A 26569-nucleotide genomic window follows, 5' to 3' on the forward strand; every position below is an offset into this window, starting at 1 on the left:
AGCCGATCCTGTCTTAGCTCAGCCTGTAATCACACACAACACATTCTTGTTAATTTATCAATTTCAAAAAAAATTTCACCTGCATGACATTTCTTTTAAACCTCCTGCTAAATATCTGCAAGATATTTTCAAAAAGCCACGAAACATATGTTGTGCAGACGTCAGACAATAAATTGCACTTTGTTACTTCTACGGTCGAGTCGCACCAGCTTTATGTTGATCCGTCTGTCAGAATTGTTGAGGATGATGGATTGACTCTTCGTGAAATAGAAGACAGGTTTGCGCTGCAATTAAAAGAAAACATGACTGCAGACAGCACAAGCATGATTAAAAAAGCAAATAGAATTGATCGAATTTATGTCTCGCAGGATGGATTTATTGATGTTTTTGGTCGTAAAGTTTTTATCGATGAAATTCTGGCTCATCCAATGATCGAGGAGGGAATGTATATCGCAGCGACTCAAGAACATCATCCTAGCATCATAAACAAGACTGTTGTAATCATGGCGGTCACAAGAATACATCTGCTCGATCTTTTCAGTCTTACTTCAAGGGTTTTGAAGGTCAGTCAGGTACTCTATCTTTACGAAACCTTTATCAGCATCCCAAAAAAGGAAAAGGAGATATTTTTAAACAAGAAATGGTGGAAATTCGACTCCAAAATTATTGCCGTGTATATTTTGAAGGAAAAGGACGGCTTGAATTTTATGCTAAGAGTGTTTAATAGGTCTGACGTGGCAGTATACAAGCACAGAATTCAAAGAAATTCGTCCAAGAAGCTGCCCATACTGTTTGTCTGTAGTGTTGTCTTCTCTATAATTTTTTATTTGAATCGAAATCTCAGATTTGAGTCTTGTATTGTAAAAAACAAGCTGTATACCGGCAAATTTATTAAAAAGGATTGTCTGATATACAAAGTCACTAACTCATTCTTTAAAGAGCACAAGAGGGTGTACGGAGATCTAAAGTGTAGCAATTTGGTCAATATACTTAATGAGACGGAAGGGTGGCTCTATCCAGTAATTGTTACCGAAAACACAATTCAGTTCTCGCCCCCAAACGATGCCAGTAAAGAGGAGAATCAAAATGAAAAATCAAGCAGCTCAAGCGAGGCATGCTCTATTGAAAATGACAGAAACCTGACAAATGGACATAGGGGGAATATGTCTAGGGAAGATATCCTCAAAGACAGCGACGAAAATCAAAGCATGGAAACATCCAAGACGTATGCAGGCTACTTTGCCTCGAAAATCTATGATGAAGCCCAGCAGGAGTTCATTAAAAAATTCAAAAACGATCTTTTAATAGTTGTACAGAGTGTTCGATATCTACATTCTTCTGGAGTCGTTCATGGGCGTATTTCCCCCGAGAACATACGTGTTTCCGATAACGGCCAAATTAAGCTCCAAAGTATGTTTGACAACCAAGGATGGAGATCGATGAAGCAGCTGAGGAATATCAAAAATAAAAACTACAGTCCTGACGAGTCGGATGACATGTTTTCTCTTGGATGTGTTTTGCACTATTATCTTACTGGATATCATCCTTTTGATCTGCGTGACTTCATTAAGAAAGAGCGGAAGGCATTTAAAAAAACCAACGATAGGCTTTCTGACTACGCTCAAAAGAAACTAGGGAATGAGATAGACACCAGCTGCAAAAATGACACAGAGGCGTGCACGCTTTCAGATACACCCTTAGCTGAGAATGGCATTTCAGAATCCAGGGCAAAGCCGTGCTCTCAAAATATACTCTCAAGGTCTAAGTTGTTGAACTGCATCTTTGGATTCACTACATCGGCCATTTGCTGCTTTAAACTACGTTTTGCTAGATCGCTCATTTTGTTGCACAGACCGGCTTTCTATATGTGCCGCTCCTTCGTTTCGAGCCTTTCCAACCTATTTGGATTTACCCACAAATACCTCAATTTTCCAGTGCACACAACAGTAGTCGTTTGCAAATTTTTGAGTTTCTTCAAAAGCACTTATAAAGTTATCTTGACTATATGGGGATGCATTGTGAAGTTCGTCCGTAAATTTCCGAGGCTCTTTCTGGAGACTTCTCCTGCTTCTCCTTCCTTGGCCTACCATAGAGTTCTTTCAGACGAAATTTCTAAATATATTGAATATAATGTCCTGTACAGCACCTATAGGATCAGGCTGGAGGACCAAGTTGAGCACGATCTCGTGTATCACTGTATTAAATCTCCTCTTACACAGGCAAAGTTCAGGCTTGTCAGCCATCCATATTTCTGGGATAATAGCAAATGTCTGGAATTCATATGCGATGCCTCTGATTTTATTGAAACCAATTCAAACTTCAAGCCTAGGCTTGAGAGAAGCAGGAAAGTGGTGTTTCTTGGCTCTTGGATTGACTATTTAGATGTCTCTATGGTCAAGAGTGTATCTTCTAAGCGCACATATGACCACCAGAGTATCTGTGATCTGATAAGATTTATTAGGAACTGCCATAGACACTACCAAGAGCTAAGAAATGAAGAGCTGTTTGGAACACTTGAGGGTAAGCTGTTCTACTATCTTTCACATAAGTTTCCTGAGCTTCTGATGTTTCTTTATCGAAACCCAGTTTTCAAAGATCAGCCTGTGTTAAGAAAATATTATGAATAAATTAAGCAAACCACTCCGTTTCTAATCAAATATATTTGTTAAAAGCACAGAGCTGCGGAGCAAAAGTCCATAGTAAGCTACGTTGTAGTTTACCACAAGCATTTATTAATGGTAGACACAATGTAAAAATGGAGTTGCTGGTAGACATAAACTGGTCAACATGAGCATGTAACACAAGAGGGTGTAAAGTGAGAAAAGGCCACACAGTGACAATGCATTATTTTGTTGGTAGAGACCTCTTTCAATTTATTTTACCACAAAAAGAAGGCTATGGATGAACAGGAGAAAATAAAGAGGCTGGAAGAGCTCAAAAAGCAACGAGAAGAGCTCGATAAGCTTATAAAAGACCTAACAGAAAGTGTGACCGGCCCAACAAACATCCCCTATACTACCGTTTATACCACTGTATTTCCTCCATACACCTCGAGCATCGATTTTTCAGCTATAGATCCAAAAGATCTCCTCCAAATCAAAATATTTGTGAATAAAAAATGTAACCAAGTCTCAACAGACTTCTCACACACGATAAATCTTGTAAATGAGATGCTTCCGTTTCGAGACAATATCGCTTTTAAGGAAATATTTCTAAGAAAGCTTTTGGATCAGGGCAGGGTACAAGTTTCTGGCCATTTTGAGTCCTATAAGCCCCTTTCGTTTTTACTATTTAAGCTTGACAGCCCAGATATAATCAACACGTATGTTAGACTGCTTATTACAAAGCAAGGTTCCGAGTCGGAGCTCAAAGGAATGTATGCAATATACTTTGGATTCCTGAATCTAAAAGAGGACATAGACGGCTGTTGGCTATGGATGGCCTCGATTCTGAATGTGAATCCCAATAGATTTACTGGATATGTTCTTGAGGTATTCTTGGTCATTTGTGGTGATCTTTTATTTGAGAAGATTCAGACTCAGTTTGCGGGCATCTTAAGGTATATTAAGAAATTTTACTTGAAGGAGCTTGGGAATGCGCCAGTTGAAAGCAGAATCTCAAGATTGCTTTCAAAATATCAAAACTGTTAAACTTTAATTTTAATATCGACTGTGCACTAGTGGCGATACATCAGTTTGTGACTGTTGATTAAACAGAAGAGCAGCTGCAATCAAAAACCATCCTAGAATATATAGGATTCTTTATAAATTGCCATAGATTCTGGCATTGATGTGCATCTTTCAAGGAACATTGTCATCTATGCAATCATCCGACATCATGGCTTGAAAACAAAAATATAAAAATAAATTTAGAGCTAATGCTTTAGCAACGATGTTCTATAAAACCCTGTGGTTTATAAGAGTATTAATAAAACTTTTGCATTTAACTATTCTTGCCTTATATCTACGCTTCCTTGTTTCATATTCATTTTCTTAAAAATTTTAAGCTTTTAGCCTGCCAGGCATGAATGCTATTAGGTATAAAGTTTTTAGGGACAGCCAAGTGCATCAAGTGGACCCAGTGTGCCATAGCACATGATCGAATAAATTTGTGCAAGCTTTTAGAAATAAGTATGTTTGAGCATTGCATTTCTTTTGGTCAATAGAATCTAGGCCCAACTTTACATGCATTTTAAGCACCTCTTTTGACGGTAAAGGTGCTACTTGAACAGCTATTGCATTGCACCGACATTCCAAATCCACACTCTCTTTTTTCAAGCTTTGACTCAGAGCTAATTTTCGGCGTAAGAACTGTGTAACATTTTTTACAAATTATTTGCTTGACTTTCCCCAATCTTATCTGGTATTTCCTGCAAATTTGCATTAGATCCTTGGCTTTTTTTCTTCCTAAGTGATTTGGAAGTATCTGCGCTAGCTTCAGCAAGTATTCTAATGAAGTTTGAATGTGCTTTGTATTCTTTTGTCTCATGATTTTAAAAAAGAATCCGATGGGCAGGCCACAGCATTATGTACAATACACTGCTAAACAAGAATACACCACTCATGCAACTCTTCTAGTGCCATAGTACCAGCACTTCCACGCACTGCAGCAATTTAAGATAATAAAATCCTAGCTTATCACAAAGTACTCAAAATATGGGAATGTCTAGTCATTTATTTGTTTTCCTTTTTAATTTTAGAGTAAAACTTTTCAATCAACTCCAATGTTTTCTGTACCGTCGAATTATACTCCTTTATTATCCTATTAGCTTGTGCCACTTCATCTGTCGTCTTTTCTTCAATCTGCTCAATGTTTCTGCATACACCCTCCAGCATAGATGGGCAGAAAAGTGAGGTTTAAAATTGGAAACCCTGAAAATCTCGAAGTGCAGCCCGGCAACTATTAGGCCTATTTTACATCATCTTCTAGGCTTCTTTGTCTTTGCTCCCTTGCCGTCTTTAAAATTTTTGAAAAATTTTTCCCCTACATGAGTGAGGAAATTCTTAGGAAATACATTCAGAATGGCCTTATAGATGCTGAGCTTAACGAGCTCTTTGGGAAATATTTCCAAGCTCAGATATATGCTGGAAGCACCATCAAGCACAACCAGACACCAATCAAGATTAGTATCAAGGTGTATAACCCACAGGAGGCTATTGGAGAAAACAAATTCAAGCTTCTGCAATTGCAAAACATGATAGGACAGAGATTTGATATTCCTCCAAACAATATCGACATTGTCTTTGAGAAGATTGCCGACCGAGGATTAGAGCCTGCATATCACGCAGAACAGCTCAGATTGGCTTTTCTTCAGAACAAGCCGTATAAGAGAGTCATCAATTCCATAATCAAGAGCAGTAGAGCCGCAGGCGCACAAGGTGTGATGATTAGAGTGGCAGGAAAGCTCAAGGGCCAAAGAGCCAAGGCTATTAAGTACTTCGATGGATATTTTATTCAGAGTGGAATGGCAGCCAAGGACTATGTTCGATCAGCCAAGTCCCAGGCCAAATGCAAGCAGGGCACTATTGGTGTTCAAGTTTCCGTGATGCTTCCGTATGACCCAGAAGGTGTGGTCGGATCCAATACTATTATTTCTGATAGGATTACGATTATTGAGCCTAAGGCATTTAGTTAAATTAGTCTTTGCACATCTGATAGGTTCTTAATTTTCTATATGAATATGTTTGCAGGTTGTCAAGGCTTTTGTGCTAGGTTGGTTTATGGATAATTCTTTACCTGAATATCCCTTGCCCTAAGCTTTCTCCTCCGCTGTGTATGAATTTCAACAGTGGTTTTGCATTGCTATTTTAGGCATTTTCATTCTCGGTTCCATATCTCTCAATTTCTCTAAGAACCTCTCTTTTTGTTTCCGCATCAGCATCAATCCATACAAATCCATTTATTGCTAATGCAATCCTAAAACTTCTATTTTTTGACAGTTTCTGTAGAACGTTGTTAAAGTAGAGTAGCCGGATCTTCCAGCTTTCAATAGGAAAACATTCATCAATTGCACCAAGTCCTTCTTTTTTGCACGAAAGCAAGGCATCTCCATCTGAAACTCTTTCCACCTGGCAAAGAACCGTATTTTCCTTCTCAAGCTCTGGCCTGTTCCGCTTAGTTGCATTTGCAAAGCTTAGGGCAGGGAGTATTCCAGTGCACGATCCTAGATCTACTTTGTAGTAGTCCTGAGAAGCATAAACGACCCTTCCAATGACAACATCGTACTGCTTTGGAACGTAAATTTTAGTCTTTGCCATGATGAAGTATAGATCCTCAACTTTACACAGTGTTCCTATGATCACGGCCCTGCCCTCCACAATTCCATAACACTTAAATCCTTTTTCTGGAATGTGGTCTCCCGGAAAGACATGTCTTATTCTTTCTATTTTCATGGGTGAATCACATTTTCCACTTTAGTCGAAACATCCAAAAGTAAAACATCACAATTAACTGAGATGTATGAGGCCTCCAGTTATATTGCTGTCCCATCATGATGAAGTCTGCCCTGCGATCCTTAATCAATTAGCTGGATAAATCGAAGCTCATTTTTGTCTATAAAAATTTTCAGAGCCGAATGTTCAAATACAAAATAGAAAAGACATCTTTGAAGAGCGAATTATGGCAATCTACTGTTCAGAAGACATTTACGTGGGTCTTGGCAGAAAATTCATCAACTTCTCATCACAGAAGATACTTTGCATTCATGACAAATGCATTCGTTCCATTTCTGGAAATTCAGATTATATCGGATGCTGCAGCTATGATGGAACTGCCACCGTCTTTACAAGAAATGAAAAGTTAGTGGATAAGATAGAAGGCCCTGATACTGAAATAAAAGGGATTGCATTCTACGATAACTTCATAGCCATAACAACAAGAGGCAAAACTACATGGATTTTGGAGGACTTTGAAATATCAAAAATACTGGAAGATCATACACAAGACGTCAAGGGATGCGCGTTCCATAATAAAAGACTTTATACCTGGTCATATGACAACACAATCAAGGTATATGATCTGTTTGATATCGATCACTCCTGGGAACTGTCTCAGTCCATTGACTTGGATGATATTGTCTGGTCAGTAATATTCTTCCAGGAGTATATGTGCGCCACCCTCCAAAACGGATGTATAGTCGTCATGGAAATGAAAGAATCACTGTGGATGCCGTATACGACTGTCAGGGGATCGCTAACTCCAATCTATTGCGGCACTGTCGTTTCTAAGAACGAGTGTAATTATCTCTGCGTTGTCTGCAACAGAAACTGTTTGCTAATATTGGACTACACATTTGGCAAAAGTGCTAGAAATTCCAGACCTAAACGATGGATGCGAAATATTCTCCTGTGGAGTCTATTGCAACTCAATTGTTTTAGGATCTGAGGATGGAACTCTAACCAAAGTGACAATTCAATATGAATCATAGATCGTGTTAAAAACCTATGGATGATTTGTTGTTTAGTTCAAATGCACATTGCCCAACTAAGAGTAAGCATCAGGCAATAAACTGCGAGGATTACTGGTGGATTAAAAAGACAAATTTTACCTACGTGGTTTGCTATGGAGACAAAGTTTAAACAAAGAACATTTAATAACCAGAGTCGCTTACACAGCCATATCAATACCTGTTATATTTCTACATTAAGCTTTTGTCAACGATTTTTTCAAGGTCCTCGGCATTTTCTCTTTCAAGGCAAAAGTCTTCAACATGTTTGAGAAAATCATACTTTGAAATCTTTAAGTTTTTTCTAACAGGAAACGACCCTGTCCAAGTAGAATAAATATCAATCAGGCATTCTATTTCTTTGAGAACATCTGAAGAGCTACTGTAGCTGTTGGTGTATTTGTATTTTCTTCCTATTTCAAGTAGTAATTTAAATCCCTTGCCTGATCTGAGAAAATTCTTCGTAATATCTCTTTCATTGTATCTCTTCTTGGTGTTATCTTCCGTTACTGGCAGTTGTTTTGAAGCCTCTTCCTCCACTGTTTGTGCCTTTGCCATATGTGGGCGGAGATGCCCATAGAAGAAGTTGAGCATTTACTCTAGCATGCCTTTAGTATTATAGCGTTAAGCCACAAATTTATAAGTCTTGCAGAGGGATTTATTAGGCCATTGGCTGATGTTCTTTTAATTAAAATGGCACCTTGACCAAGAATCTAAGTCAAACAGCACACTAAGTCAGCAGTGATGGTATTGGCCATCTTTAATAACGCCTTAGTTGCTAGTCCATCAGATCATATGAAATGCGATTGGCTGTGCTGAATGGAATTAAAACGCCAAAGGTATGTATCTAAAGATATCGCGATTCAAAACTATCCTAATGACACTCTTGACTGCTTTGTAAAAATTTTTAAACTTGGTGGGAAAATTAAACATAATCTGATAAGTGGCAAATAGAAATGTGCCAAATGTATTTAAAAGCTACGCGGAGAGTGTACAGGATATTTGCACAGCCCCCATCCTAATTTTAAATTTTTTGCATTTATTTTTTTCTTTGTTTGTATATTCAAAAAATTTTTTGCCCTCATGTCTGGCACAGACAAGAAACCAACTTTACGTAAGAGTAGTATTCTAGGCATCAATAAAGTACCAGAGAAGACAACCGTTCTCTCAATTGCCCAGGCGCTCAGTTCCTTTGCATCCAGTATAACGAACATTTCCATTGAGACGTCTCGTTTTGGACATAGAAATGTTCTGATCACTTTTGACAGTGTTGAAGCATGCGAGAAGGCAAAGGGTCTTGGAAACATTAAACTTGAGGAGCAGATCTGCGACCTCTTCTTTGCACAAACACGCAATAGCTCGCCTAGTCTATCTGCATCAACAACTAAACTCTATGTGAAGCATCCACCAGCTGCTAATTGCGAGGAAATTGTTAAAATGCTCGGAGACGTTTCAATTAAAAAGCCCGAGGGAGCCAAGGGCTACTTCTTTGTTACATGCAAGGATATCGATCAACAATGTGAGATTGTTAAAAATTTCAATAATAAGAAAGTTAGCGGCGGCGCACTAGTCGTCAAAGTTGCCATTGACAAGACTGTTAAGAGGCCCATGCGCAACAACAAGCCTGTTACTGCTGAATGAATTATCTTATGATTTATGTGGCTTCTTTGTTTTTTGTTTAATATTATGAATAGATGCATGCATTATTCAATTTGGTATATTTCTTGATTGTAAAACAGCTAACTAAGCATCAAAGTGTTGTTTTTCGGAATCTAAACTCCCAAAGATATGGCCAATGGCTATTTGCAGATATTTACAGCAAAGCTCCTATCTTCAGGAGGCATTTCTTTGGCATTAAAGAATACGGCGTGCTAGGTGTCATTTTGGTAACTGGAAGCATCTGTTTTTCTTCCCCAGAATACTATGCTGCCATTCAAAACTGGATTGATTCTTCATTCAAAGTCCAAAAAGGATCTGAAACTGGCAGAAGCTCATCAAATTTATTGTTTTGAACACCACTTTGCAATTGATCCGAGCATGCAATTCATTTACTCCACAGAAAGCGGAATTTCAGTTTACAGTTCAAATCCGATAAGTCTTGTCAGACGAGTGGACTACAGAAGAGAAATAAAGGACATGTCAGCTGGAAGAGACCATCTATATATTTTGAACGACGATTCTCTTGTTTTGTATTCAAAGAACGGATTCAATGTGCTGTCTAAGAACTTTACAAACTGTACGGTAAAAGCTATTGGCGATGATCTAATTGGAGTCCAAAGCAGGTCTGATTTGGCCATCTACAATCATGCCTTTGTTTGCAAAGCTATTTTGAACTGCCAATGCTCATTCTATTGCCGTGACATTCTTCTTTTGGGCGATATGAATATTGTTAAAGTATATATCAAAGGTAACAAGGCATTTGAAGTCTCTATGCCCGACTATATCACATGTTTGATTACTGATCCACTCTTTTCGAGGATATACTGCGCAACACAGGATAGCAATATTCACGTTTTTGACCTCAACGGCTTACCGTTGAAAACGCTCGAATACCATACAAAGCCAGTAAGACAAATGAAGCTCAGTTTCTGCGGCCAATATTTGTACTCCTCTGATGGTGGGAGGATTTGTGTATGGAACATTACGGACTGCATTGCCAGGGGTTATGTCGATGTAGAGGAAACTGTTGAATCTTTTGAAACACTTCTTGTTGATGACTTTGAGTATGATATGGATAGAACATTGGTGTAGGTCGTACTTTTATCTAAATTGAAAACCCAATCGCATATGATGAAGCTTGAGGTGTCGATCAAAGAGCCTCCTACTGCACCACGGCCAATGTTGATTTGCAAATATATAGAACGCATTTATAATTACACTACAATTTATTTTACGATCATTTTTTGATTTATTTCTATTTAAAGGCAAAAACTCTTCTTCTTTTTAAATATTGACGTTAGTACATTCTTGGGCTTTGTCTTTACATCGGTATTGTAATATAAAACCCTACTTAAATACTCAAAAACCTCGTTTACACTTTCGCCTGTCTTCGCACTCGTAAAGAAGTACTTAAATTTATTTTTAGCTGCAAAATCTTGAAGGAAGCCTCTTTCCTCCTCTAAAGCCTCTCCTTCTAAGCAATCTATTTTATTTCCAACAAGAACGGTAAACTTTGGGTTGAGGATGCTCGAAAGTTCGGCAATCAGATTTTTCATTCCTGAAAATGTCCTGCTTATGTTCACGTCGTATACAAAAATAAAGCCGTCAGCATCTCTGTAAAGCTGGGAAACTATCGACTTGAATCTCTCCTGTCCTGCCGTGTCCCACATTTGCAAGTGCACTGGATTTCCATCCACCAAAACCTCCTTGAAATCATTACTGATGGCTATTGTATTTGCAATAGCCTCCTTAAACTCATCCCTCAAGTATCTGATAAACAAGCTGGACTTCCCCACGTTTGTGTCGCCCAGAATAACAATTTTAAAAGTTTTGGGAACATTTTTTGAGAGTTCGCTTGTTTTTCTTGATGAACTGCCCATCGGGGTTATTCTGAAGAGCTTGACAAAACATAGTGCAATAAAGGACCGATCAGGTGTCTAGAGCTGAAAGTTTGGCACAAAGTACAAGGTCTATATAGTCAAAAGACTGCAGAGTGTGGATACAGACAGCAGCCTCCCCAACAAGTTATTAAAATGAACCAATCTTTTTGCTAAAATATGCATGCAATAATAGCCATTTATTTAAACCAATCTCTATAACTTCTGTGATGCGACTGTTTAGATATTAGAAGCATTTTCTGATACAAATGCGATCTGCGATATAATTAGCATAGATAAAACCAGTGATAAAATGAAAAATGCAATGACTATTGGCCAGATATTCGTTGGCTGATTGACAAAATTCTTGAAGATGGTAGATGCTATTGAAAGCCCAACTAAGAAAACTAACACTGTAACCACTGCATATGAAGCATATACAAGGATACTTATCAACGAAAACTTGTCTGATGCTGGCTTCTGAACTGTTAATAGCATTGACCCCTCGTCAAAAGAAAGATTAGTGTCTTTAGCAGGCGACACAAGGCTAGAGATAGTGCTATCAAATTTCGATGAATTGAGTAAAAATCTTTCCTTTTCAATTTTAATAACACACACCTCTCTTTGGCACAAGTAGTTAATAGGTATTTTCATGGGAGATTCCACGTCAACCACAAATCTCTTTTCAACTGGATGTGTCCTGAAGGTTGAAAAATTCCAGGTGAGGTTGAGCAGCGGCATTTTTCTTCCGGCAAGATTCGTAAATTGGCAGACGAGGGGGAAAATCCAGCCATTGACTGAAATGCAAATTAGTTTTCCTGAGCTGCAGATAAAGTAGGCCGACTTTAAACTGTCATCAGACATTTTGCTGCGAATACTGTAGAACTCAAGCTTACTCTCCACTGCTTTTTGATTATCAACATCAATGCTGTTTTTAATTTCTGAAAATACATCGAACAAATGCTTCGCTGTCTTCTTACAAATGGTGCAGCTTGTTTGCTCTTTCATCAACCATGCAGAGCTAATCAACAAGGAAATCTCTAGCCCATCACCTTCACACTGCGCTTTCGAATGGATCACTGCCTTCTTTCCATCTACTTTCCTTGATATCTTTACAAAGGCTGGCTCATAGCTAGCATCAATGCTCTTTTTTATAGAGTCAAATATACAGCATTTTGGTGGTACTTCTATCCTCGTAAATCCCGGAATGTGGTTCATATGGCCTATCACGAAATTGAAAGGCCAGTTAGCAAGTAATATAATAACGGCTGTACTCAAAAACAAGAATCCAACGTTTTTCCAGATAAGCCTCATGGTCCAAGCCAAGAATCAGAATAAAAAGGGAAAAGGGAGATAAGGGGTATAAATCGATGTCCAACTTGGTCGCACGAATTTGAATTGCGAAAGGGCGTTCGGAATGACACAACTATGATTGAAATATGCACTGTGATTCAAGGGTTAGAAAAGAAGGTACATCAAATGCTAGATTTAATAAAGACCAATTTTGGATTGAATTTAATTAATTTACAGCGTTGGGGCACCTCATCACTACTGGAATATTTCATGTTTTTCTCCGCTTTGGATCCTTCTAATATCCTGGAAAGTTTGTCATATCCATAAACTGCTTTGTTTATAATTGGGCTTTAATTGCCTCTTGCATTTTCCAACCACTCGTGGAAATAATACGTGGAGCAGTCTCATTTGAAGCAGCAGATTAAACGCTCAGAGATACTGAGTTTACTAAGCGGGGCTTTATCCTTAGGCTTAACACGCGCACTAGTCTATTTCCAAGCTTTCTAGATTTGAGCTATGCTGAAGAGTAAATGTAAGTCCAAATTAGAGGTGCCACTATTAGTGTTCTATGCCAAGGAAGCAGGAGTAATCTTCCGCCTGAATTACTAACTCATGCACACACGAACCTTTCTGCATAAATGGCTGTTTTCTGATATAAATTGTTGGTTAACATCTTTACTTTATGTCTGTTGAACGAAGACTCTTAGTAATGGCGACGAACAGCATCGGAAAATCCTACAAATATAATAGAAACGCAAGATATAATGAAGTACAAAACTTAAATATGCAAATTTTTGAAAACTACATAAAGCATCTCAATAGTCCAAACAAACAGCTATGTAAAATAATAGTAAAAATACGTCACTCTTCCTTAAATACTTTAATCTTTAAAGCTGAATCCAGCAGGGAGCGGCGTAATAATACTGTGGAAATGGTCTGCTATCTTTTTAAGCATGTCAGCCTCCTGTGAATTCAGAATATGCAATGCAATACCTTTTCTTCCGTACCTTCCAGACCTTCCCACCCGATGAATAAAATCGTTTTTCTCGTCAAGATTCGGAACATCAAGGCACACCACAACTGAAAGCGCCTGCACATCAATACCCCTCTTACAAAGACCAGAAGAAACAAGAATTCTAGTCTTTCCACTTTTAAAATTGTTCAAAATTTGATTTCTCTCCTCCTGTGAAAAATCAGAGGTGATAAGCTCGCATGGGAATCCATTCTCATTGAGAGTCTTATGAATTAGAGCTGCATGGGACTTCCTGTTGTAAAAGACCATGGCCTGGGAGAGCACCTGGTTCTTGAAAATGTCCATCAAGGTGTGAGCCTTAAGAATTACTTCCTGGTCTCTTGCAGTTGGCGAATACCCCCTTGCCAGTGACGGCCCAATGTCTACAAAGTACTGTTTGATACCCTTCAATGTTTGGTCCTCATATCTCAGATCTATTTCAACTGGCTCTTCCACCATGTTTTTAATAACGTTGAGGTCTTGTTCAGAATAGGTGGCAGAAAAAAGAAGAGACTGAAATGACTCGGCCTTGATTGAAACAAAGATATTCTTGACCTGTTCCTCAAAGCCCGCCTTGAGCATTTCGTCTGCTTCGTCTAAGACAAATATTTTAATCTGCGAGGTCTTGAGATGTCCGCCTTCGATCATTGAGTTAACTCTTCCTGGTGTGCCTACGACCACTTGAGGACTTTCAGACAGCGCCGAAATATCAGCGAGCGGCGAGGTACCACCTGCAAGAAGACATACTGACACTTTCATGTATCTTCCTATTTCCTGAAACTTGGCTGCATTCTGTCCTGCTATTTCCCTTGTAGATGCTAACACAAGTACTTGGGTTCCTTAAGAGACTCGTCGATTCGCTGCAGCGCTCCAATTACAAAGGCACCGGTTTTTCCAGTTCCAGATTGTGCCTGTGCTCTCAGATCTTTCCCTTCTGCAATGATGGGAACAGCTTTCTTTTGAATAAATGATGGATTCTCGAAACCAACGCTGTATATTCCTTTGACAAGCTCTGGTTTGAGATTGAGAGACTCCCATTTAAAGTGCGGGTCTGAAGGAGTGGTGTTCTCTATAATGTGTTTTATTTCATCCGACTCGTCGTCGAACACAACTTTTCTTGAAGTTTTTGCTTCTGCCATAGGGGTGTAAATTTTTTGAAATTTTAACTCTGTGAAAAAAAAAGAAATAAAGAAAACATCTTGAAAGTCTAAAGTCTACGAAGATGCACGTTGAATATGCAATATTCCACTGCTGTGGTCTTCTTGCCATTTCAAATACGGGGCTTGGGTCCATAAATACCATTGCTGCACAGTCTAATATTACAAAAATTTTTAGCAAAATTTATTCTTGAGAGGATAAATCTAAGTTCCTTTGCATTTACAATATCTAGTTAGTAAAATGCACTATAGATGGCTTGTTCGAAAATGTCGTATGAGAAGCAGACTGGGATGGCATATAGCATTTTGAATATAACACTCATCCAAAAAGGAGTATGCCCATCTGAGCTATTGTTCTTATCTAGGGCATGTGCAGAATGTTTGCTTTTTGAAATTCATCTTCCCTGCCGTCCTAAATGGAAAACACACTTGAAGAGAAAAAGCAAAAAATTCTTAAAAGATTGGAGAATACCATTGAGTCTTCAAACTGCATTCTTTACGAAATAAACCAAGAACTGCAGAATATTGTGGAGAACAACAGAGTTCTAGAACAGACTGCAGACATATATAACACGTGGAGTAGCAAGGGGATGTAAAGACTGTATTTGCCACATTTTCAGTATGTAAATGCCAAAGCACAAGTATAATCCCTTGCATCAAATAAACCATGGTTTACACAATATTGTTAATTTGCATTCTTGTGACTGTTTACAAATAAATGAAAACATTTGCTGGGGCTTACGTTAACTTGCTGAAAACCAGCATCGGGAGTGGTGTGTTGAGCTTTCCCTATCTTTTTAAAACATATGGAATCGTAGTAACTGTTTTCCTCACGCTTATCACCGGGCTGTTTGCCACCACCGGTCTTGTTCTCTTGATGATATGCTCCCAGGTAATAGGTAGAACAGCTGACCTGAGCAAGCTTGCAGCACAGTGCTTTCCATATGCCAGAATATTCGTGGACCTGGCAGTGTTCCTCAAGTGTTTTGGTGTATCTCTCTCTTACGTAATCATCACAAGACAACTACTTCCCCCGATATTAGAAAGCTTATTTGAAAGAGCCCCTGATGTAAATCCCAGTTTATTTGCATCTCCGTCCATCACTTTACTTATTTTTCTAGGATTTGTTGGCCCATTCACATACTTCTCCAAACTTGACAAATTGAAATACACATCCTTCGTGGGTATATTTAGCATTGTTCTGGTGATTCTGGCTGCTGTTGCCAGATACATCCACACAGACACCACAGATGTCAAGATAGCATTCTTTCTCCCAATCACCATCGACTGGCTTGCAGGAATGGGAAAATTCATATTCAGCTTTACCTGCCATCAGAATATCTTTGCAGTAAATGCTGAAATAGAGGATAACTCACTTCCTAAGATGAAGAAGTTAATATGCACAGTGTCTATGTCGTCATTTACGCTCTACATGACGTTTGGATGGCAAACTACATGCTTTACGGATCTACGGTTTCTGAAAATGTCTTAAAGTCATATCCATCTGATCTACTAGCCACCTTTGTTAGATCACTCTACATAGTAGTCATGGGCGTCTCCTATCCGCTACAGATGGCTCCTGCACGGACATATTTTCTAAACATGATTGGAATTACACGACAAACTAAGAAGTATAAGATGATACACTTTATTGCAACTACCCTTCTAGTCCTATCAACTTATCTCATAGCGATTTCAGGTGTCCATCTAGGAATTGTATATTCCATAGTAGGTGCCACGGCCTCTTGTTTTATGTGTCTAATACTTCCAGCACTGTTTTACTTTAACTTAGACATTGAAAAGACATTGTCACTTATGGTAGCTGCCTATTTTTCGTTCCTCCTTGGAATTTTTATATTCACAACAACAATATTCGCAATAGTTTACAACGAAATAAAGTAGCGGATACTAATATGCAGCCACTGCTTTGTGCATTTAGCACCATGCATCTGCAAACGACGCCTTTCCGTTAATACCTAAGGCCAGCGCCTTCTACTAACTTTAAATTATAGCATTTGGACATTTCGCATCAAAAGTTTAATAAAGATATTGAACAATGACTATGGTCAATCTTTTATTATTAGTCATCTATTTAAGGTTTGCCTCGTATTTTCTGATCAAAACCTGTTGTGCAGATTGTAGATCTCCATTGACACTCTTCAATACCTCAATATTCTCTTTTACATCTTCAAAGCCAATGTTTTTCAATTCAAGTAGCTGCTTTCTATACTCCACCAGGTAATTCACTGCGTTTTTGCCTGGAATGGCCTTATTATTCTTGGATGTCAGGGTCTGTCCCCCTTTCAACTCCCCGGGAGACGGCTTAATCATCCCAAGATTGCCAGTATCCTTGGCCAGGGAACTCATAAGTCTAACTCCGTCGGGTAGGTTCTGTAGCTTGGCCATAGTTATGTCAGCATTTCTCATTTGTGTGTTCATATAGTCATCGTCTGCTGCAAATCTTTCCAGCTCATCCTCCATCCCCTCATTGTTCATAAGCATGTTCAAGGAGGAATTTTCCTCTATTTCGCTTTTCAGATCAGGAAACATTTCCTGAATCGTTTTGATAGCGGATGGATTCTTCAGCATATTTTTAACCATAGGATTGTTCTTGATGAGCGAGCTCAGACCACCACTCTTTGCCGTGCCATTCACTCTACGAATCCTCTTCACTACCACTATGGAACCGTCCTTTAGTCCGATCTCAACTATAGTCTTGGTAGATACTCCGATATTTCTACTTTCAACAGTGAGGGACTGTTGATCGACAGGAATAGAAAGACTCTCTTCAACTTTATTTTTTAGATTGTCTACTGTGGCATGCTCCTCTATCTCTATTTCCTTCTCAGTCGCCAAAAACTGAAGTCTTAGTCTTATAATTGAAGACATGTAGGGTCTGAAACAGGGGAGTGTTTTTAAATACAAAGTCAAGCCAATCAGATGAGCCAATCATATTAAAGGAGAACATGTAGTATGAAACGTGCTTGCCACTAATTCTAGGTGCAGTCGCATAGTGGAAATGAGGCACAATAGCCAACCAACTATGTGAAAGACTAATGGCCAGTGAAATGTATGCGAAATGCTTGTCTCTGATCTGTTGTTTTTAAGTCTACAGAAAAGTTAACTTTTCACTGGAACGGACCTCAGGTCTGTTCCAATCAGTATGGTGGTGTACCTATCATTCTAAGCTAGATTCAACATCATTGATGTATAGTTATTAGTAACATTAGCTATCCTATCAAGGATTGGGTTTCTCGTCCTCTGAGCCGGTATGGTCCAGTGGTAAGATATCTGTTTCGGGTACAGGTGACCCGGGTTCGATCCCCGGTTCCGGCCTTTTTTCTGCGCATTTGACCATTCCCCCACTCTTCTGCCCCTGCATGGCTGACAAAGGCGATGAGAAGCTCAACAAAGAAGGTACCAAAAAAGGCAAGGTTCGTGAACTAGCCAAAAGATTAGGAAACAAACTTGAGCCATCAAACATGCTTAACCTAAAATACATAGACCAGAACTTTCATATGCGAAGAGAGATGAAGCTTTACGAAAAGAAAACTCAGGAAAAGGAAAAAAAGAGCAACAAATGATGTGGTCGGTAAGCAATAAATTTCGTCGAAAAGTTAAGTGTGGCATCGCTGATGATTTAGTGTGAATATTGGTCTTGTATTAAAGATAGCTGGCCGATATAAGCTCAAGTTATAAAGCTTAAAGAGTAGGCGCGATGCAGACAGACATCTAGCTCAGAAAAACAAAAGTACCATACTGGCTAAAGCGATTTTTAATATTGATGTGTATTATTCAGCTATCCATGCTTCAAGCTGATTCTCAAACTCTGATATCTTATTGGCATCAACAGCATTCACATTCAACCTATTTCTCTGCTCTTCGATATAGCTCTTCCTCTTTGAAATGTACTTTATCAGATCTACTGCAATCTCCTTATATATCCCAACCTTACATTGAGACTTAAGCTCGTTACAAACAACCGTAGCAAACTCGGGGAATCCAATGCTATTTCCAAATGTGTGGCAGTGTCTCTTTATGAGGACAAGACACTCCTTAATCACGAACATTTGCAGCTCTTCACTTTCTGTCTCATCTGAGGACACTCTGACATGGTCGTAGTTCATTTGTTGTCCTATTTTCTTTAAGTTTTTAATGTTCATAGCCATGGACATAAGTTTGGTCAGATAAAAGGACACTGGAACAAAAAATTTTGAATAACAGAGTGCTTTGAGGCAGCGAAGAATTAAGATGCTGGTCTTCATTGAAATAACATTGTCTATAAAAGGAATGAGAATTGAGATAAATGCATTGAAATCAGCTGGCTTCTTTATCGCTTTTGAGAGAAGCTCAACATAAAATACAAGAAGGGCCTTTTCATAGTTTGGATCCGACACAAGGGTCTTAAACGATTGGATTTCGTCTGTGAAGTCTTTGGTTGATTTAATGTATTGTTCTATCCGGCTTTGAAGACTTTCTGGGGTGGATTGGAAGAGTTCATTGATTTTCGACATGTCTCTGCTTTTTGAGGGGTCTCAAAATGAGAAGTTTAACAGAAGTTCTAAAAGATGTTTGCATGCATGGCCATTACGTGTCGATCATAGACGGCTGTTTTGGTTTATGACTCATTTTTAGAATTAGTTTCTGTTACAATACAGACTGGAACAGTTTGGAAAAAGGAGATATTTTTTATTTTAACGTAATCCCATATAATCAGCTAACTATGTCACACCAACAACTGAATGTCGAAATATCGGCTATTGATTTAAAAGACTTAAAGCTTTCAGACCCCTACACTAAACTACAGCTGCTAGAATGTTTAAAAGCATTCTTACATAGCATCCCCGGAGTGAACCACGTTATTTATCTTGTTGACCGTGGTGTTGATATATCCAAGCATTTAAATGCATCTTCAACATTCTGTCTCGATGAACTGCCTGCAAGTACATCTAATACAGAACAAGTGTTTTCAATCATTCAATATCCTCGTGGCTTGGCGTTTAATTCAATACTAAAGTCAAATACGCTAGAAGCTAACGACCTAAAATATCATAATGTGGAGCTGCTGGATGCAAATCTCAATTCCATTGATTTTAAAAGCCAAGCAAGTATGGAGAGCTTAGCCTACGACTGCTTTCCCTTACTTTGTCCCTTTGCCATAGCATGCTTCAGTATATGTATTCTATATATATTTTACAAGTTTATCGCATTAGTCTTAAAATTCAATAAGTCTGGAGAAAAGAGTAAAGGACCTTCGAAATTTGAAAAAAGCCTTGGTACAGTCTGCAACATTGCTTCGTTTTCAGGACTTTTTGATTGTGTATACTTTATCTCGCTCTTGCTTACCGCTTACTACTATAATAGCATAAATTTCTATGATCAAGGTGTAAGTATATTTGTGAGGTATTTCACAAACAGACTTGTCTTGGGGCTGCTATCCTCATACATACTGCTAAACTTAAAAAGAAAGGAATTTAGCTACAAGTGGTTTATGATAGGATCAGGTGTGACGATCCTGGCAAAAATGTTCACCATAGGGTATCTATCAAAAATTTACATACTCCTAAATGTCATCAATACTGCTCAGATCTCCATTATGGCCGGGATTTCTGCATTATGCTACTTGCTTTACTTCGTTGGGTTTTTGATTACTAACGGCAGGGACGAAATACAGAGTATGCGAAAGCTACCCTCTGCACAGAGATATGAGGAAAATAAAAAAGAGGGGTTTGTTGAAGGAATGTACATGGAGAATGCAGGCGTCAAGTAAGCCATACAGCATTTGGCTGGAGTGGCAATTGGTGGAATGAGGGAATGCTGGTGCTTGCCCACTGTCTTTTATACATTGCATAAAGTCACTTATATCGCATCTATTTTTATTGGCTACTTTTGTGCAGATATGAACCAATCATATCAAAAGCGATTTCTAATCTATTTGTCGATGTAAAGTTCAAAAAGGGAGAAAGGAGGCTCAAATTTAAATACCAAGAGGCACTTCCCCTTATGAAAGGCATTGGTGCTGCCGTATTGTCCATGCTGACTAGATACAGGCATATTATGTTTGTGCAAGCACAGGAGCTACCAAATATAAATACGCCTGGCGGTGAAATAACGTTTAACGACTGTGCAGATCCTTACAATCAAAAGATGCCATCCAGTGACTTGCAAGTATCGTCACTTGAATTTGAAATAGTTGATAAATATGGTGACGATGACGATCCGAATTGCAAGTATGATACTATATGTAAGAATATAGACATGAAGGATTTTAAAATGGCTGATGGAAAAGCGGTTTTCTACACTGAGCTTGGCAAAAAAGCCGCTGGCACCGGCAGCTTGAAGATAGAAAGATCAACGGCAGATGCATTGCGCGAATTCATGAATCAGATATCACAAAAACGCGGCGAAAATGGCTTTATGGTGATGGAACATACGCATATGGGGCCATGCATACTTTGCAAACGAAATGGAAATATCCTCGAAGCCCTGGGCATTGAATTGAGAGAGGGCAAATATTGTCTGAGGGCAAGTGCCTCTAATGGTAAGAACGAGTGCATTATCGTGTATGCACATTGTATTGTGAACCAAAACACCAAAATAAAAGTTTGTCCAATGGATATGCTTGGTCTTAGCGATGCTGACAAAAAGACACTAAAAGACTCAATGAATATCGAGATTATGACAGGCGCACACCAGCCTGAGGAGAAAAATGGTGTCAATGAGTTTCTTGACTCAATTGTGGATGGAATTACAACTACTATCAATGACTCTAACGCTGAGGAGACGAAAGGATCCATTGATGAAAGCAGTGATGCTACATTTTCTAGCGAGCCTGATGTCGCTAACGTATATGACTAGAAATAAACTTTTTGGAAAACGTATTTAATATTTATAGTTAGTCTTCCTCTCCGTAATCATCCTCGATTGCAAAGTCAGACTGTATTTTATTTTCAATTTGCTTGCACTTCACATTGAGGCATTCTGTCGCCACTCCCTGTTTAAATGTCTTCAGTTCCTTTTCTGCTTGTTTCTTCTCGTCCTCCAAAAAATCTGCCAGGAACTTCAATCGGCTTTGGATTCCCAGTTCTTCCTTGTAAGATTTAATGTACTTTGATGCATTTAGCATTTCCCTGCCATTGTAAGCGTGTTCTTTGAGATAAGTCAAGCATTTCTGAACTTCCTTTTCAGTTTCGTGTATGGTCTCAAAAGTTTCTTTAAAAACCATGGACTGCTCGGAAGCTGTATTTAAAAAATAATTAAAGTGGCTGATGGAAATTAATAGCCTGACGATGAATGGCAAACAAGAGTAGAATAACGCATGACGTACTACTTAATCAGACATAAAGTGGTATGCCTATTTTTTCTTTTCTTGGAAGCGAGATTAGCTCAGTGGAAGAGCACCAGACTGAAGATCTGTAGGTCCTGGGTTCGACTCCCAGATCTCGCAACCGCTTCTTTTAAATAAACTATTACAAATAGCCCAAAAAAGTAACAAAACTGTGCCATTTACGGCTGCTTCTGCAATAGTCCTGAAAAATAATTCATTTTTGTGTTTGGTAGTTGGATTGTCTTGTCTACGTTTTTTCTTTGCTGAATAGCTTTTCGATATACTCATTTTGAACTTTTACCACCTCTGCACCATCCTTGCACTTACTATACAGCTCCAAAACTTCCTCATTCAGCCTGAAGAACTCTTCCGCATAACTAAATCCCTCAAACATGCTTCTTGCCTCTTCTTTCTCTCCAATTATATACAGACTTGCTGCCAGTGCCTCAACACAATTTAATTTCCAAGGTCTGCCGTAGTTTATCGTATTTGAAGCCACCAGCCAGGGAAGGAGTCTATTATTCCTTTTTGGCAACTTGGAGAAGTCAAAGCTATCTATCTGGTTCCAGGAACAGTCTATCAGCCCAATGCCAAACCTCGCTATGTGGTCTCTATCTGCCGGAGAAATGGTGCACTTGCCATCTGGTGAGAGCACTATGCCATTAAAGTGGCTTTTGATGGGAATCGAGCTTATCTTCTTGTTTTTAACCAGCCTGTGACCGCTACATTTCTTTGGATCACACTGTCCGAATTCGTAGATGACTTTTCTCATTCAACCAAGTTTGTTCTGGTATGGGCGAAAAGAGCAATAGACAAGATAAAACAGCCTTCTTGATTCACAAATTTACTGCACAATCACTCACAGGCCCGTGCAGTACTAAATGTTGAATGATCACAACAAAAGCTCATCCATATTTCTTACTAAGTTTGTCCTCTTCATTTTCCTAATAGATTTTTACTACTTCTCTTACTTTTCGGATAGTAAATTGGTCCAATAAGGCCAACTAAATATAAAATGCCCTAGACACGTAGAGCCACTAAACTGATGTCGCTGTTAGTAGAAACACACCTCTTTAAAAGTGCTGTATTGATAGATGGAAATATGCTAGTTTCCAAGTTGAATACAATCCAAAGACAGGAGCAACTTAAGGCGATTTGGTTACATGCCTACTTTAGCAAACGTAATCTTCCATCCATACTTGTAGTACACCAACAGATATTTTAGCTCAACAACTATTTATTCCAAATCATCAACTCTATATGCAGCTTGGTCAACTAATTATGATATTACCTGTCCGATAATGAATTCCTACAAAAGCATTCCTCTTCGAGCCAATGAATAAGTAATGCCGGTTTTTTGATCAACCTTTCTAACCTTTATGGTAGAGATTAAGATGAAAATTTTTAAGAAAACACAAGCTTTGAGAAAGAAAAACAAACCCAATTCATTGGCTGATCAAGCGCATATATGTTAGACCAAAACGATATTTCTCTTTCCCCGCTGAAAGTCTGGTCTTTGCCCTTGGTATCCTCATAAACCAGGCAGATATATAAAGCTGTAAAAGCGGTCAGAAGTGCATATCCAATAAATACTGGTGTGTGCATTTGTTGAGGACTGCCAAGTGGAATAAATACAGAAACAACAGCAACAACTCTATTTACAGTCAATCCTAGGAATGTGCCCGCCACTCTGTAATCTTCCGGGAAAATAAAGCCTAAAACATAAAATGGGCAGTGGCTAAGACCGAGGTTATATCCAATAGAAAAGATATATGTAAAGATCCGAACTTGAAAGCTAAAGAAAAAGGCAATACATGATATTACTATTAGAGCAGATGACAGGACGACGGCAGGCTTTATATCCCAACTTTTAAATATCAAACTGGATATCAACAAACAACCCACACTAAGAAGGAGAGTGTAGATAACATGGTTTTGGTAGTTATCCTCCCCATAGAAAATCTTTGGATTTGAAAAAATTTGATTGATGCCACACAAATTAAAAGTAGTGTATAAAAGAACAATGATGGAAATAGAGCGGAATGAGTCGCGAGCTTTGATGAGAGATCTCAATGTTTCGTTGTTTTCAGTTTTCTCTTTTGAAGACTATGCACATATACAAAAAAACAGGAAGGATAAAACATAAGACTGCCATAGAAATCATCGACCAGAAGTAGTACTTAACAATGAATGAATACAACAGATTGAAGACTAGAATGCCCGAAGCAAACCCACACACATTCAGGGCTGAAAAGAATGGTTTAAAAGAAGTTGGGGACAGCTCGCAGAGGTAGGTTGGAAGATAGCTGACAATGATTCCAGCAGCAAATCCGATAAGAAACCTACCGATGAGTATAGCAATAAGATTTTGGTAGAAAGCAGAACAAAGAAGACCCACAGCGAAGGAGTAGCTGGTTACAATAAAGGCTCTTCTAAATTTGCACTGGAATATGTAAAAGAATATATGGGATATTGTGGCACCGGTGAACAGAACTCCAAAGCATAGGGCAAGGAATTTGCTTTCCTCCATACCAAAATTGGCCATGCTACTTGCACTGATCGCCTGTACAGTTAAAACACTAGCACCGTACATGAATTCCAGGAGTGTAGGAGTGATAGCGGAGTATACGTCTTTAAACCTCAATGGCCGTTTTTTATCACTAATATCGCTAAGCTTATCAAATCGTTGCATAAATGAGCGAATTGGCCATAAAATCCATTGAAAAAATACTACACAGCAGCTGCACAGTCCCCAGAATGCTAGCATAACATTTTCTGTCTGACACATTCGTATCAGCTTCAGCATTTAGTTCTTGCTTATTGGTTCCATTGCCCTGACAGTAGACCGGTCCATCTCCGTCAAGAAATGATTCGTCTTCCTTTGGATCACCATTTTCATCCTTGTGTTTAGGTTGTTTCTGCTCAAGTGTGCAATATTCTAATGGATCGCTTTCTTCACGTTTATTTTCTCCATATTGATCTGTCAAAGGTTGTGACGTTGAATGCTCAAGAGTCGGATAGGCTGATGATGAGACTGCACTTGACCATATTCCATACATAAGCACTTGTGCTCTGTGAATCGCCTGCAGTGATCTGATGATGCCATACTTTTGAGTAGTTTTCATGGGCGATCGCAAGAACAAAATTTTTATAAAAATTTGCACTGTGATATCAAAGCGATGATTGCCACTTGAATGCTATCGCAGATAAGATGTGTAAAATGCGGTTGCTTCAGGATTATAAAACACCGATAGGCTATTCCAATACGGCAGTCATTGTGGATGTTTGATGAATCGTGTCACTACTCAAATTTGAATGAAACTGATTTGATGTCATCAGCAGCACGTATTTGAAGGCCAATTTAAAAATTGCATCTCGAAATTAAACCAAACAAGACAAGATCCAAATGTAGCATGCTCATAAAACTAAGATCACAAAGATAAAATGGTGCTTTTAAGACCTAGCTTTAAATTTTATAAATTTACCAAATGATCGAGAACATACTTTCTGAGTAATCTGCACGTCACCATTTAGAATTGCCATTCTTTTCAATGTATAGATGCCTAAGATTTCCCAATATTGTTCCCAAGTGCTCGTAGCCAACCTCGCCGTTCCTCGCAATAATCACTCTCCTGCCCGAAACAGGAAACTCTAAGTCCGATGGTGAGGACACTTCGATCAACTTGGTAAGATCAATGGTATTTATAAAAAGGTAGGCAAACGTAAGAAGAGAAGGCAAAGGCCTGTGGCTGTAAATATAGTATTAAATCCACACTTTCTGATCTTGTTTACCGCTGCCATCAACTCCTCTAATCTTTCCTGGTACTTAGTCTCAAGCTTAAAAAACTGGGAAAAGCTTCTGGTGGTACAGTTTGCCAGCCTGCGTCTTATGTCTCTGAATCGATATATCTTGTCGTTCTTCTGCGGATCATCCTGGAAGGATTCAAAAGTCTTCAGCTCGGTCCAAAATATGTTATCTTTGAAATCCGGGAACCACGAAACGTACTTTTCAAAGTCTACCAAATCGTCCAAGCAAAATATAAATGTTATCATTTCACAGAACTTGAAAAGCCCAGACAATAACTTGCATGGCATTCGAGAGTTCGCCAGTAGCTCTTTTCCACACAAAATACTATCGTGAGCACTATCAAAGTGATTGAATTGATTGTGCTTCTTCATGTACACTCTTCTCCTCTTTTCTATTTGAAGAGTTATAAAATTTTTCTCTGTTTCTTCAAAAAGAACATCAAAGTTCTTCAAAATCTCAAATTTCTTAACTAAAGACTCAAACTCGTCATCCGGAATGACCTTCATCCTGTTCAGCCAGAAAATTGACACAAATGTAAATGTATTTATGTGTATGTAGGGAATAACCTTGAGATTAAGCTGCTCTATAATTTTCAGTGCAGTAAAGTTGCTGTTGGTTGTGAGAGCAATCTTAAGAGCGTTGATGTTCTGAGAAGATGAAAAATATGACTTTAAGTGTTCTATGTTTGTTCTAATATACCCTTTGTCTCTGCAGTTTAGAAACAGCTGTTCAGACTCATGGGTTGTTTCCATAGGGTGAAAGCTATAGAAATTGGAAATAGCCAATCGAAGTGAAATTTAGCACGTAACAGTGCTACATAAACACCAACTCATATATGAAGTGCCACTTTTCCCACAGTATTCCTGTTTAGACAATAGTTAATGCACTGGCCAGAATACTAGCATGCCATGGCAAAACCATCTATAGTTTGTTTGCATTATTAAAGGCATCATGCATTCACAATCAAATGGCTATTTCAGACAACATAGTGA

At 38.7% G+C, this 26569-nt stretch overlaps 26 protein-coding genes and 2 non-coding genes across 28 annotated transcripts; 13 read left to right on the plus strand and 15 right to left on the minus strand.

Annotated features, from left to right (window-relative positions):
* Window positions 1–83: 83 nt before the first annotated feature.
* VICG_01652 (IRE protein kinase) lies at window positions 84–2627 on the plus strand (the record flags this gene model as incomplete). The annotated part of the gene is made up of 1 exon (XM_007605035.1): window positions 84–2627. One exon carries the CDS (start codon window positions 84–86, stop codon window positions 2625–2627), a length of 2544 nt encoding a protein of 847 aa, XP_007605097.1.
* Window positions 2628–2897: 270 nt separating this feature from the next.
* On the plus strand, window positions 2898–3650 carry VICG_01653 (uncharacterized protein; the record flags this gene model as incomplete). The annotated part of the gene is made up of 1 exon (XM_007605036.1): window positions 2898–3650. One exon carries the CDS (start codon window positions 2898–2900, stop codon window positions 3648–3650), a length of 753 nt encoding a protein of 250 aa, XP_007605098.1.
* Window positions 3651–4191: 541 nt separating this feature from the next.
* Window positions 4192–4488, minus strand: VICG_01654 (uncharacterized protein; the record flags this gene model as incomplete). Its single annotated transcript, XM_007605037.1, has 1 exon — window positions 4192–4488. One exon carries the CDS (start codon window positions 4486–4488, stop codon window positions 4192–4194), a length of 297 nt encoding a protein of 98 aa, XP_007605099.1.
* Window positions 4489–4987: 499 nt separating this feature from the next.
* On the plus strand, window positions 4988–5635 carry VICG_01655 (uncharacterized protein; the record flags this gene model as incomplete). Its single annotated transcript, XM_007605038.1, has 1 exon — window positions 4988–5635. The coding sequence occupies one exon, from the start codon at window positions 4988–4990 to the stop codon at window positions 5633–5635; it is 648 nt and encodes a 215-aa protein (XP_007605100.1).
* A 172-nt stretch (window positions 5636–5807) lies between these two features.
* Window positions 5808–6392, minus strand: VICG_01656 (uncharacterized protein; the record flags this gene model as incomplete). The annotated part of the gene is made up of 1 exon (XM_007605039.1): window positions 5808–6392. The coding sequence occupies one exon, from the start codon at window positions 6390–6392 to the stop codon at window positions 5808–5810; it is 585 nt and encodes a 194-aa protein (XP_007605101.1).
* A 226-nt stretch (window positions 6393–6618) lies between these two features.
* On the plus strand, window positions 6619–7383 carry VICG_01657 (uncharacterized protein; the record flags this gene model as incomplete). The annotated part of the gene is made up of 1 exon (XM_007605040.1): window positions 6619–7383. One exon carries the CDS (start codon window positions 6619–6621, stop codon window positions 7381–7383), a length of 765 nt encoding a protein of 254 aa, XP_007605102.1.
* Window positions 7384–7636: 253 nt separating this feature from the next.
* On the minus strand, window positions 7637–8002 carry VICG_01658 (uncharacterized protein; the record flags this gene model as incomplete). The annotated part of the gene is made up of 1 exon (XM_007605041.1): window positions 7637–8002. The coding sequence occupies one exon, from the start codon at window positions 8000–8002 to the stop codon at window positions 7637–7639; it is 366 nt and encodes a 121-aa protein (XP_007605103.1).
* Window positions 8003–8527: 525 nt separating this feature from the next.
* On the plus strand, window positions 8528–9085 carry VICG_01659 (uncharacterized protein; the record flags this gene model as incomplete). Its single annotated transcript, XM_007605042.1, has 1 exon — window positions 8528–9085. One exon carries the CDS (start codon window positions 8528–8530, stop codon window positions 9083–9085), a length of 558 nt encoding a protein of 185 aa, XP_007605104.1.
* A 282-nt stretch (window positions 9086–9367) lies between these two features.
* On the plus strand, window positions 9368–10195 carry VICG_01660 (uncharacterized protein; the record flags this gene model as incomplete). Its single annotated transcript, XM_007605043.1, has 1 exon — window positions 9368–10195. The coding sequence occupies one exon, from the start codon at window positions 9368–9370 to the stop codon at window positions 10193–10195; it is 828 nt and encodes a 275-aa protein (XP_007605105.1).
* A 167-nt stretch (window positions 10196–10362) lies between these two features.
* On the minus strand, window positions 10363–10983 carry VICG_01661 (small GTP-binding protein domain protein; the record flags this gene model as incomplete). Its single annotated transcript, XM_007605044.1, has 1 exon — window positions 10363–10983. One exon carries the CDS (start codon window positions 10981–10983, stop codon window positions 10363–10365), a length of 621 nt encoding a protein of 206 aa, XP_007605106.1.
* A 237-nt stretch (window positions 10984–11220) lies between these two features.
* Window positions 11221–12294, minus strand: VICG_01662 (uncharacterized protein; the record flags this gene model as incomplete). Its single annotated transcript, XM_007605045.1, has 1 exon — window positions 11221–12294. One exon carries the CDS (start codon window positions 12292–12294, stop codon window positions 11221–11223), a length of 1074 nt encoding a protein of 357 aa, XP_007605107.1.
* An 859-nt stretch (window positions 12295–13153) lies between these two features.
* Window positions 13154–14110, minus strand: VICG_01663 (uncharacterized protein; the record flags this gene model as incomplete). The annotated part of the gene is made up of 1 exon (XM_007605046.1): window positions 13154–14110. A coding segment is annotated over one exon (957 nt), but the record flags the coding sequence as incomplete, so codon positions are not given.
* VICG_01664 (uncharacterized protein) lies at window positions 14104–14424 on the minus strand (the record flags this gene model as incomplete). The annotated part of the gene is made up of 1 exon (XM_007605047.1): window positions 14104–14424. The coding sequence occupies one exon, from the start codon at window positions 14422–14424 to the stop codon at window positions 14104–14106; it is 321 nt and encodes a 106-aa protein (XP_007605109.1).
* A 434-nt stretch (window positions 14425–14858) lies between these two features.
* Window positions 14859–15038, plus strand: VICG_01665 (uncharacterized protein; the record flags this gene model as incomplete). Its single annotated transcript, XM_007605048.1, has 1 exon — window positions 14859–15038. The coding sequence occupies one exon, from the start codon at window positions 14859–14861 to the stop codon at window positions 15036–15038; it is 180 nt and encodes a 59-aa protein (XP_007605110.1).
* Window positions 15039–15160: 122 nt separating this feature from the next.
* Window positions 15161–15934, plus strand: VICG_01666 (uncharacterized protein; the record flags this gene model as incomplete). Its single annotated transcript, XM_007605049.1, has 1 exon — window positions 15161–15934. One exon carries the CDS (start codon window positions 15161–15163, stop codon window positions 15932–15934), a length of 774 nt encoding a protein of 257 aa, XP_007605111.1.
* Window positions 15886–16344, plus strand: VICG_01667 (uncharacterized protein; the record flags this gene model as incomplete). The annotated part of the gene is made up of 1 exon (XM_007605050.1): window positions 15886–16344. The coding sequence occupies one exon, from the start codon at window positions 15886–15888 to the stop codon at window positions 16342–16344; it is 459 nt and encodes a 152-aa protein (XP_007605112.1).
* Window positions 16345–16530: 186 nt separating this feature from the next.
* VICG_01668 (uncharacterized protein) lies at window positions 16531–17331 on the minus strand (the record flags this gene model as incomplete). Its single annotated transcript, XM_007605051.1, has 1 exon — window positions 16531–17331. The coding sequence occupies one exon, from the start codon at window positions 17329–17331 to the stop codon at window positions 16531–16533; it is 801 nt and encodes a 266-aa protein (XP_007605113.1).
* A 376-nt stretch (window positions 17332–17707) lies between these two features.
* VICG_02279 lies at window positions 17708–17778 on the plus strand. The gene has a single exon. It is a non-coding gene; the product is annotated as a tRNA-Pro (tRNA).
* Window positions 17779–18233: 455 nt separating this feature from the next.
* Window positions 18234–18956, minus strand: VICG_01669 (uncharacterized protein; the record flags this gene model as incomplete). The annotated part of the gene is made up of 1 exon (XM_007605052.1): window positions 18234–18956. The coding sequence occupies one exon, from the start codon at window positions 18954–18956 to the stop codon at window positions 18234–18236; it is 723 nt and encodes a 240-aa protein (XP_007605114.1).
* Window positions 18957–19165: 209 nt separating this feature from the next.
* Window positions 19166–20212, plus strand: VICG_01670 (uncharacterized protein; the record flags this gene model as incomplete). The annotated part of the gene is made up of 1 exon (XM_007605053.1): window positions 19166–20212. One exon carries the CDS (start codon window positions 19166–19168, stop codon window positions 20210–20212), a length of 1047 nt encoding a protein of 348 aa, XP_007605115.1.
* A 119-nt stretch (window positions 20213–20331) lies between these two features.
* On the plus strand, window positions 20332–21300 carry VICG_01671 (uncharacterized protein; the record flags this gene model as incomplete). The annotated part of the gene is made up of 1 exon (XM_007605054.1): window positions 20332–21300. One exon carries the CDS (start codon window positions 20332–20334, stop codon window positions 21298–21300), a length of 969 nt encoding a protein of 322 aa, XP_007605116.1.
* A 37-nt stretch (window positions 21301–21337) lies between these two features.
* On the minus strand, window positions 21338–21667 carry VICG_01672 (uncharacterized protein; the record flags this gene model as incomplete). The annotated part of the gene is made up of 1 exon (XM_007605055.1): window positions 21338–21667. One exon carries the CDS (start codon window positions 21665–21667, stop codon window positions 21338–21340), a length of 330 nt encoding a protein of 109 aa, XP_007605117.1.
* Window positions 21668–21817: 150 nt separating this feature from the next.
* On the plus strand, window positions 21818–21889 carry VICG_02280. The gene has a single exon. It is a non-coding gene; the product is annotated as a tRNA-Phe (tRNA).
* A 127-nt stretch (window positions 21890–22016) lies between these two features.
* Window positions 22017–22541, minus strand: VICG_01673 (uncharacterized protein; the record flags this gene model as incomplete). The annotated part of the gene is made up of 1 exon (XM_007605056.1): window positions 22017–22541. The coding sequence occupies one exon, from the start codon at window positions 22539–22541 to the stop codon at window positions 22017–22019; it is 525 nt and encodes a 174-aa protein (XP_007605118.1).
* A 632-nt stretch (window positions 22542–23173) lies between these two features.
* VICG_01674 (uncharacterized protein) lies at window positions 23174–23842 on the minus strand (the record flags this gene model as incomplete). The annotated part of the gene is made up of 1 exon (XM_007605057.1): window positions 23174–23842. One exon carries the CDS (start codon window positions 23840–23842, stop codon window positions 23174–23176), a length of 669 nt encoding a protein of 222 aa, XP_007605119.1.
* A 13-nt stretch (window positions 23843–23855) lies between these two features.
* On the minus strand, window positions 23856–24461 carry VICG_01675 (uncharacterized protein; the record flags this gene model as incomplete). Its single annotated transcript, XM_007605058.1, has 1 exon — window positions 23856–24461. One exon carries the CDS (start codon window positions 24459–24461, stop codon window positions 23856–23858), a length of 606 nt encoding a protein of 201 aa, XP_007605120.1.
* On the minus strand, window positions 24448–24894 carry VICG_01676 (uncharacterized protein; the record flags this gene model as incomplete). Its single annotated transcript, XM_007605059.1, has 1 exon — window positions 24448–24894. The coding sequence occupies one exon, from the start codon at window positions 24892–24894 to the stop codon at window positions 24448–24450; it is 447 nt and encodes a 148-aa protein (XP_007605121.1).
* Window positions 24895–25471: 577 nt separating this feature from the next.
* VICG_01677 (uncharacterized protein) lies at window positions 25472–26329 on the minus strand (the record flags this gene model as incomplete). The annotated part of the gene is made up of 1 exon (XM_007605060.1): window positions 25472–26329. One exon carries the CDS (start codon window positions 26327–26329, stop codon window positions 25472–25474), a length of 858 nt encoding a protein of 285 aa, XP_007605122.1.
* Window positions 26330–26569: the final 240 nt, after the last annotated feature.

This window comes from Vittaforma corneae, assembly GCF_000231115.1.
Source record: "Vittaforma corneae ATCC 50505 unplaced genomic scaffold supercont1.17, whole genome shotgun sequence".
Taxonomy (NCBI): Eukaryota; Fungi; Microsporidia; family Nosematidae; genus Vittaforma; species Vittaforma corneae.